A 10,000-nucleotide genomic window follows, 5' to 3' on the forward strand; every position below is an offset into this window, starting at 1 on the left:
AAGTATTTGCTCCATAGAATCAGTGATGTGAAGAGTAGCTATAGTTTTCTCGTCATTGGAAAGAAAAATGTTTTATGTGATAGCTAGATTGTACTTACATACCTCCTATCAAAGAAGAAACGGAGAGTGGCCTCTATTGCAAGGTCATGCAACGTATATTTTGCTCATTATATTGTACATGCACACAAGGCCTACAAATGTATTGTAAGGCACCACATATTTCCTTTCTTGAACACACTAGCAAAGGCTCCCGGCAGAAGCATCATCACAGCATGCCCTCACACGGCTACAGTACCAAAACATCCCACAAAATCTCCACCTTCTAGCTCCAAACAGTCATTGCAAGTCGCGGGGCCTCTTCAGTTGCATAATGTTTCCAACCACATTGCAATGAAGGATAAAAAAGCCTCCTACTAATCATGCTGTTCACCGCAAACTCCGTCCTGTTGTATTACAGGAAGTTTGACCGCACATTCATTCCTGGATACTAGATTTTACAGCATATTTGTAGATGCACACGTTGCAAACCTAGGACAGTGTCTGATTAAGCAATGGCAGATGAAGTTGGTTACTTTTTAGGTGGAGAAAATATCCATGCCTTGGATACAATATAACTTGAAACAGATGTCACGGTGTATGGATATACTTCTGTGCTTGCTTTTGCATTGCATAACCTTGCAAGCTAGTAAAGAAATGAAGAAATCTCACAGGCAGACTGTCACATACAGTTTGATACAATTGATGGTTTCGACCTGATGATCAGTGCCAGTTAATACAGCATGATTGTCAAATGGTGTGAAGTATTGGATATTGTCTTTTTCATGCATAGAAAAGGTGGCGACGTTGTTTTATGATCAAATACCTTATTAAACATATACGTTTCAAAAAGATTGTTCAAGTGTATAGTGTTATTTGCAAAAGATTTTATGCTTCAGTGAAATCCTTTGTTAAAGGGGTCACGTCATCTTTGTGAATTCCAGCGCCGTTTGATAGTTACTCAGACAGTTGGCACTCCTTCCGAAAGATTCTTGGCAATGCGCCGGAAACTGATAACCATTGAATCACAGGTGGTGTCATATCCTTTGGCATATCAAAGTAAGTCAGTTTTTGGTCTCTAGTCGCAATCTGCCATTGGCAGAGGAATGACCTTAAATCTCCAAACTTCCAGAATATTCCAGAGGTTCGTCAAGTACCCCAGCCCATAAAAATTCCTCGGCCTTTGTACTCCTTCATACTGAATGTATGAAAGTTAAATGTCACGATCGGTGTCCCCATCAAAGGTCTACAAAGCTTAACATACGGGTTTTAACTACTCTGTACGCAGAGAAACCCTTGATTATTGCATTTGACCTGTCTCTACCAACTGACCAACCACACTAATATTCGATGATTGTTTTGCCAAGTGCCATCTGTGAAGTAATTTCCAATGACCATGGGATAGGGAACTATGGATATATATATATATAGCACTTGGCAGTAAGGAATTTGTTTTTATATGAAAATGTTCGCAAAAAAATCGTTCTAGTCTTGAAAATATTTGCTGCTCTTTTTAATCCATCATTATTTGCTGCCTTTGACAACGCCTTTACTCTATTGACGATCGACAAATTTGTGCCGAATGCTGATAAAAAATTTCAAGTTTCAGATATCTTTACCTTTCAGAATCCTATCTAATTCTGGATTCCCTACGAATGGGTGTTTTTTTTTTCCCCCTTTTTTTTTAACCCTTCTAAGCTAATGGGAGAGGGAGGGGGAAAGCTTGCTTTCATTACTAAATCATGAAGACTCTATTTTCAGACACATGCCAAAGATGACTTAGAAGAGGACATTCCAGCCGAGGTAAGGCCTACCGTTTTTCATGTACATTTGTAGCAATTCTGATTAAAAAAGACTGGAAATGAAACATGCTTTCAGTCGCAATAAATTAAATAAATGTAGCTATTTCCTCTAACCTTTAGGAACCCAGTGACCACGGAATCGAACAAGAAGTAGACCAGGAGGGAGAGGAAGAGGAGAAAGAGAGGGACGAAGAGGCAATGAGTGAGGAGGAAGAGAAAGAAGAATCATGTCCTGATGTGGATCCGATGAAAGAGGTGAGAAATGAACTTCTCTATCAAGCCCATGTTAAAAAAACAAAAATTGGTAAGGACTCTCAGGAAAAGTTTGCTTCATAATTCTAATCACTGAACATGAAAGATTAAAGCAGTGTACTTTAATCACCGAAAAGGGCTTAAAATCCTTCACTTTCAACGGAAATTTATGGGTTACCAGGTCAATTAAACACCTTTCTTTTAACTGTCAAGCAATGTTATGAAAAGCAGCGAGTATCGTCTTGAGGAAGCTCTTAAATTTCTTTTGCTAAGGAGGAGATTTATTATTTTATGCAAAGCTTTTCTCTTACAGAGTCCCCAGACTCTTCCCAGCGAAGGCGATGACAATGATGTTCTCAATGGAACCGTTTCACAGGTAAGGTTCAGAACCATTACCTTACCAAGTGCAGCAATGTAAATGATCAAATATATATTTCTATAACCACAATGGACATATATATATGTGTGTGTGTATGTATGTGTATATATATATTATATATATACATATATATATATATATATATATATATATATATATATATATATATATATATATATATATATGCTTAGAAATCACAGTTATTGCACGTGACTTATTATATAAGCGAATACCAAAGGAAAATTATAGGCAGAGGGTCAGCACCAAGTGCTTGTACTGACCTACTGTCTATCATTTCCCTGTGGTATTCGCTTAAATATATATATATATATATATATATATATATATATATATATATATATATATATATATATATATATATATATATATTCTCAAGGAAGCAAAGGAGACGTTCTTCTGGTAATTTAAAAAGACTTTATTAAGCGACGTTTCGGGGTCCAGCCCCATCATCATGGCTGTAAAAAGGATTGATACACATAAAGCAAAATAAAAAGACTCATCCTGATAACCAACATACATTTAAAATTCACAGAAAAACCTACTACAATGCTAAGAAAATTACCATCTCAAGTGAAGGGAAGAAGACGAGTGACCAGAAGAAGAAGGAAAGGTTCCAAGTAAATATAGTTATGCCAGGTAAAGAGGGGCAGCGGTACTTTGGTTGTTTAATTTTGGATTTATTGTTTTTATGGAAAGCGATTCGGAGACAGCAAGCTCTTGAGGAGAAGAAGCCCCTGTAATGATTTTGAAGAGTTTGTATTCGAGAACATTAAAAAAAATGCAAATTTAATATAGAATACAAAAACTTCAAAAGCATTACAGGGGCTTCTTCTTCTGGGGCTTCCCTTCACTTGAGATGGTAATTTTCTTAGCATTGTAGTAGGTTTTCTGTGAATTTTAAATGTATGTTATGTGGCTGGACCCCGAAACGTCGCTTAATAAAGCCCTTTAAATTACCAGAAGACGTCCCCATGCTTCCTTGAGAATATATATATATATATATATATATATATATATATATATATATATATATATATATATATATATATATATATATATATATATATATATATATATAATATATATATATATATATATATATATATATATATATATATATATATATATATATATATATATATATATATATGATATATATATAATATATATATATATATATATATATATATATATATATATATATCAAAAGGTGCGAACATGTAGACATCAGAGGGTTACCGAAACTCAGTAGATCAGTCAGTTAAGGAGTTTATTATGAGATACGTTTCGTGTCATCCTGAACATCATCAGTCTGTAATGTAAATCAATTCACATTTATAAAAAATATGCTGTTTTAAAAGGAAAACATAAAATACTAAAGTTATTCATAAAAATTATAGTTAAAAGTTAAAAATACTAAAATTATTTAAAAGGTGAAATTAAAATTGTAGAAATTTAGCATTAAAAAGGAATATTAACCTTAATAAAGCGAAGGACAAGAAAGGAATGGCTGTAGGACCGCCGTTTGCCCAGATCTCGACTACGCTAAGAAAAGTTGAGTAGAGGATTGACTAGAATTGAGGGAAGGAATGAGGTGCTTGATATGTAAAGACTCAAGTGTCGTTATATATTGGCTATGCTTGGTATTGTCAATTATCGAAAAATGTTTTTTGTTAATTTCAATTTTACAAAGAGCTGCATGATTTCTTATATTAGAAAGTTCAGGATTGGTTATCCTCTGGCCAGTTCTGTAGCTTACTCCAAATGACTGGAATATCGAACCTGCAACAAGCGTTTCGGGGTGTCCCGGTACTTACGTTGGATCGACGAAACGCTTGTTGCAGGTTCGATATTCCAGTCATTTGGGAGTAAGCTACAGAACTGGCCAGAGGATAACCAATCCTGAACTTTCTAATGTGAGAAATCATGCAGCTCTTTGTAAAATTGAAATTAACAAAAAACATTTTTCGATAATTGACAATACCAAGCATAGCCATATATAACGACACTTGAGTCTTTACATATCAAGCACCTCATTCCTTCCCTCAATTCTAGTCAATCCTCTACTCAACTTTTCTTAGCGTAGTCGAGATCTGGGCAAACGGCGGTCCTACAGCCATTCCTTTCTTGTCCTTCGCTTTATTAAGGTTAATATTCCTTTTTAATGCTAAATTTCTACAATTTTAATTTCACCTTTTAAATATTTTAGTATTTTTAGCTTTTAACTATAATTTTTATGAATAACTTTAGTATTTTATGTTTTCCTTTTAAAACAGCATATTTTTTATAAATGTGAATTGATTTTACATTACAGACTGATGATGTGTCAGGATGACACGAAACGTATCTCATAATAAACTCCTTAACTGACTGATCTACTGAGTTTCGGTAACCCTACGTGTCGATATATATATATATATATATATATATATATATATATATATATATATTAATAATATATATATAATAGATATATGTATATATATATGTATATATATATATAGTTATATATATATATATTATATATATATATATATATCTATATATATATATATTGTCTGTATATCTATAATACATATATAAATATTATATATATTATATATATATATATCTATATATAGATATAATATATATATATATATATACATATATATAGTGTAATATATCTATATAATATATAGATATATATAATATAATATATTATATATTATATGATTTATGTATATGTATATTATATACATATATATATATATATATTGTATATATATATGTTATATATTGTATATTTAGATATATATAGTGTATAGATAGTATGTATGTATATATGTATATAAAATATATATATATATGCATTGTAAATATTGATATATATCTATATATATATAATGCATATTGTAAATATAAATATATATTTTATATAGATATATATATATATATATATAGATATATGTATATATATATATATATATATTTATATATGATATATATGTATATATATATATATATATCTATATTTATATACATATATATATGTGTATATGTATAATATATATATATTCATATTATATATATATATATATATATATATAAATATATAGATATATATATATGGTCTCAAAGAGATGGCATGAACAAAAGGGCCATTATCTAATAAGTTAATACAAGCACTGGGTGGATTTAGGAAATATGGGCATTATGGTCGGCGACTTAATTGTAAAGTTGACCGAAAGAGAAAGTATAGTCTGAAAGTACGACGTTCTTTAAATAAATAACAAGTGAGAGTGTTCTGGAGATACCTTTGGAAAGGGGTTCATTAATTCTAAGTATATGTTATCTAAAAATGGTTATCCTGAAATATAGCTAGAAAGGGAAGCTGGAGAGGAAGAGTGTGTTTGACTATGGGTTAATACAGATTAGATTCCAAGCAAGTTTATGGACGTCCTTTTGAAAAATGGAATGGCCGTTGTTATATCTGATCACAGGGAGAGTGAAAATGTAGTACTTAAGTTCTAGCTGGAAATGTGGCCACAAATAAAGGTAATTTTGATAAGGTGCGATCATCCTCCGACGGGGGAGATATATGAATATCGGTAAGGTGTTAATACGTTGCCATAAAAGAAGCATACGAAGAGCACCCAAAGTTCATGAACGGATTTCTGGAAAGGTCATGAATTACTTGTTGATATTCGATGCAAATAAAAGATAATAAATGCAGTATATGGTGGGATGATAGAATTGGAGTTAACACCAGGAAAAATTGTATAATTTAAAGTTCCGGTGTATAATAGGATATAATAGTGTAATGTACTATTAGAGGATGAAGATGAAATTTAAAAAGTTGGGAAACGCTGTAAAATTATGAGTAGATATAAGTGAATACTTATTGGAGGAAAGGAAGTTTTCTTTTAGGGCAGTGAAAGCAAAGAGAAAGATTAGTGGTAAAATCAATCCTGATATAAAAGATGACGATGTAGAAGAGTTGTCTAAAGCGATTTGTGCTATTGTACTAGTTGAGTGACTATTCTGAAAATTGATTGAATAGCATGCATAGGGGAAGGCCATATCTGACGGATGCAAGGGTGGTAGTTTACATCAGGAATTAGATAATGTTTATGGAAGTGACTACTGAGGGAATAAGGAAGGCAATTAAGAGATTGGAAGTGGAAAGATGCCAGAGACAACAAAGAATGGGTGCAAGTGAACTTTTGACTGAGAGAGTCAGTCAGATGGTTAGAGCATTGATGCCAGAAGGGAAAGGTTGTTCTTACGAAGAAAAGGATATGAAAAGCTCTAAGTGGCATACATGGACTAGAAAAAACTTAGGACAGAAGTGGTGCAGGTGCAAAGTGAAGGAAGATTGCTGAGGGTGTAAGAGGCAATGCTTCTAAGAAGTGAATGGTCTAAAAAATCGATTATGTCGATGGTTTCTTATGCATGTGTACGAATGAAACAGGAGCCATTGAACTAGCATAACAAAGCTAATCATTCTAAAGGTAGCGTGTGACACAATCTAAAAACATTTTATCGCCCATAACAAATCTTTATAGTTATGTGGATGTAAACTTAGGTATACAACACGCTATATATATATATATATATATATATATATATATATATATATATATATATATATATATAGATAGATAGATAGATAGATATATATAGATATAGATATATATATATATATATATATATATATAGATATATATGTGTGTGTGTGTGAGTGTGTGTGTGTGTGTGTGTGTGTGTGTGTGTGTGTGTGCAAAATTCTTGATTTACATCGACTGCATAGGAATGACATGACTGGTTGGTTCTCTAGTCATAACCACATAACATTTAGCCTAACTTCTTTCAGACGACGACTGCGGAGGTGTTCGCGGGAGACTGCGCAGCTGAAAATGTGGTAATATAAACTTAATGTTACGCTATATGACATGATCGGAGTCAATCTTCTCTTGAAATACTCTCAAAGTATATTCAGAAAACAATGATTAACTGCAATTACCAGTATATTTCGTTTTCATAACTGAACTGATATGCCGCTGATTCTTCTCTTGAATAAATAGCTTTAAGCTTCAGGGACCCTAGAATTCCATTCATTTAAATCTGCCTGTATTTAATGAACTCCGTAGGCGGTAGTACCACTAGTGCGCTTCACGCGGTGCACTGTAGGCATTACTTAAGGTTATTTGCAGCGTCCCGGCCCCTTGCTGCGACCCTTTTCATTCCTCTTACAGTATTTCATTTCATATTCTTTCTTCCATCTTTCTTTCATAGTGTAAAGGCGCTGTCACACTAGCGAAATTTCTGTCGACTTTTTTCTGAGTTTGTCGTCGACTTTCCAAAGAAGTCGACGTCATTCCGTACTCTGGTTATCACACACGTTCTTCTTCATACCGTGGTTGTCGTCGTCAAAACGTAAACAAACCATCTGAGCTGTGACTTCCCGGAATGATAAAACAACTATGCTTTATAACACAAAGCAACTAGTGAGTCGCGTTTGCATGTGGTTAATGATGCTGCATAGAATTAAAAAAAAAAGTATTTGAGTTCGGTCCTGGTTAAAAAAAGACGTGAGAAGTTTTATTTTAAAAAATAAGGTAGGGCTAGCCAGATAGGCTATTCGTAACCTTGTTTACACAACCACAGTCAGACTGTATTATAAATTAAGCTAGAGAAACACTGCAAAAATTTTAAAGATTGTTGTTTATATTATTAGCTAATGCAAACAAGCAAACAAAAAATACAATGAGAGCAGACCTAGGCTATATAACAATCTGATATTGACGATGTAGCATGCTTATCTGTATAAAGATCAGCAAGTTCAGGAAAGTTTTCCCTGAGTCGCATGGTGATCTCTTGGTCATTTTTTCATTTAAGACCATTTTTCATAAAACTATCATGCTTATGGTCCCATAAGCATCGTCTCTCCCCCATATCTTCGACCAAAAACTGTTCTGCCAATCTTCTCCACTGTACCAAGAACTCCATCTTGCATCTGATGACTTGAAATGCGCGCTCTCCGAGATATAAACAAACAATAAAGTCGATGATAGCGATGGGTTGAATTCGATCGGTACCATTTTCAAAATTCGTGACGACGACACCAGAAAGTCGACGTCAAATTCAAAAGTCAACGGAAATTTCGCTAGTGTGACAGCGCCTTAACTGCGAGGATTTCTTCCTGTTACATCTTTCAAACCTTTTTACTCAATTTCTCTCATAGGCCCCAGTGCTTGGCCTTTGGCCTAAATTTCATATTCCATTCCATTATACTAGCTGACCAGCCCAGCGCTGGACGGCAACCGATAAATTCTCTCTCTCTCTCTCTCTCTCTCTCTCTCTCTCTCTCTCTAACCTTCTCTGTTTCTTACCCTCTTTCTTCTCCCTAACACCCCCTCTACTGTCCCTCTCTCACTTCCTCTCCCTCTCACTCTCTCTCTCTCTGTCACACCCTGCCCAACCCCGAAGGTATGGCAAATTCACAACGTTATCAAGTCTACGGGCTGAACCAGCCCCTTTTCGGGAAGGCACCCCGCCTCCTCCGGCGCCTTTTGTTGCTTGAAACTCCATTACAAACCATCTTAGGGTTCCCCAATATAACCCTGCCAACTTTCATGCCCATCGGAACAGCCGTTTGGCCGTGATTGAATGGCAGAAGGACGGACAGACATAACGCCCATTAACAGTAAGGTAATGAACCATTGACGTTGGAGGTTATTCATTTGGAAGAGCTTCTCGTCATTGTGTTTACGCTGTAATATACTTGGTACTGGTTCTTGAACCTATTAACTTGCAGTGATCGAGTCTTGGGAAGTTTTTGCATTGAGAAACAACATCAGTTTTGTGACGCACATTTCTGTCTTTCAGCTACATGACCTTTTTTTTATATCACTTGATGATATCAAACCCAACTCTTCAAAAGGAGGAATAACCTGAGCTTTCGTTCTCTTAGTCTCATATTTCAATGCGTTGTTTCAATAAACAAGCCGTGATCTGACCTTCAGCTTACTCGGGACATGTGCAACCATCTACAGTCATATAAAGCGTTGTTTCACCCATGGTATTAGACCATGGTTTCACCAACGTAAATCAAAATAATACGCTATATTTTATTAGAAAAAATTTTTCTGCACTGTTTAACATGCACATTAATTTTTTTACACTCTCATTCCGATAAACAAATCATATATATCTCATCCTAAGATTCCTGTATCTTTAACTCAACGCGAAACACTTTTTCCAGACCTTTTTAGGCTACCCTACCCTCCCCCCACAACAAAGTAGTTTGTAGGCTTACTCCCCGAGTAGCTGAGCTATCAGTTTCCTTTCCTTCCTAAGAAGACAAAGTTATTTTAAGAGAAGGCCAGTTCTTTCATGTATGGTTTTCAGTCAGTGACTGATGATCAAGAAAATGAAGAAGCGACTGATGATCGAGAGAAAGAAGAAGTGACCGGTGACCCAGAAGAAGAAGGGGACGAAGGAGAATCAGAGCCCAGTCCAGCGCTTC

General features: G+C 34.4%; 1 protein-coding gene across 1 annotated transcript in view; it reads left to right on the plus strand.

Annotated features, from left to right (window-relative positions):
- The window catches only part of LOC135215959 (cilia- and flagella-associated protein 251-like), a 26,455-nt gene that overhangs the window by 10,645 nt on the left and 5,810 nt on the right, over positions 1-10,000 (plus strand). Inside the window, exons 3-6 of the mRNA XM_064250915.1 lie at positions 1,798-1,839; positions 1,959-2,093; positions 2,404-2,466; positions 9,883-10,000. The exon at positions 9,883-10,000 is cut by the window's right edge and continues 68 nt beyond it. Coding sequence (XP_064106985.1) covers positions 1,798-1,839; positions 1,959-2,093; positions 2,404-2,466; positions 9,883-10,000 — 358 coding nt within the window. The remainder of the gene's footprint in view (positions 1-1,797; positions 1,840-1,958; positions 2,094-2,403; positions 2,467-9,882) is intronic.

The sequence above is a fragment of the Macrobrachium nipponense genome, chromosome 5, assembly GCF_015104395.2.
Source record: "Macrobrachium nipponense isolate FS-2020 chromosome 5, ASM1510439v2, whole genome shotgun sequence".
Taxonomy (NCBI): domain Eukaryota; kingdom Metazoa; phylum Arthropoda; class Malacostraca; order Decapoda; family Palaemonidae; genus Macrobrachium; species Macrobrachium nipponense.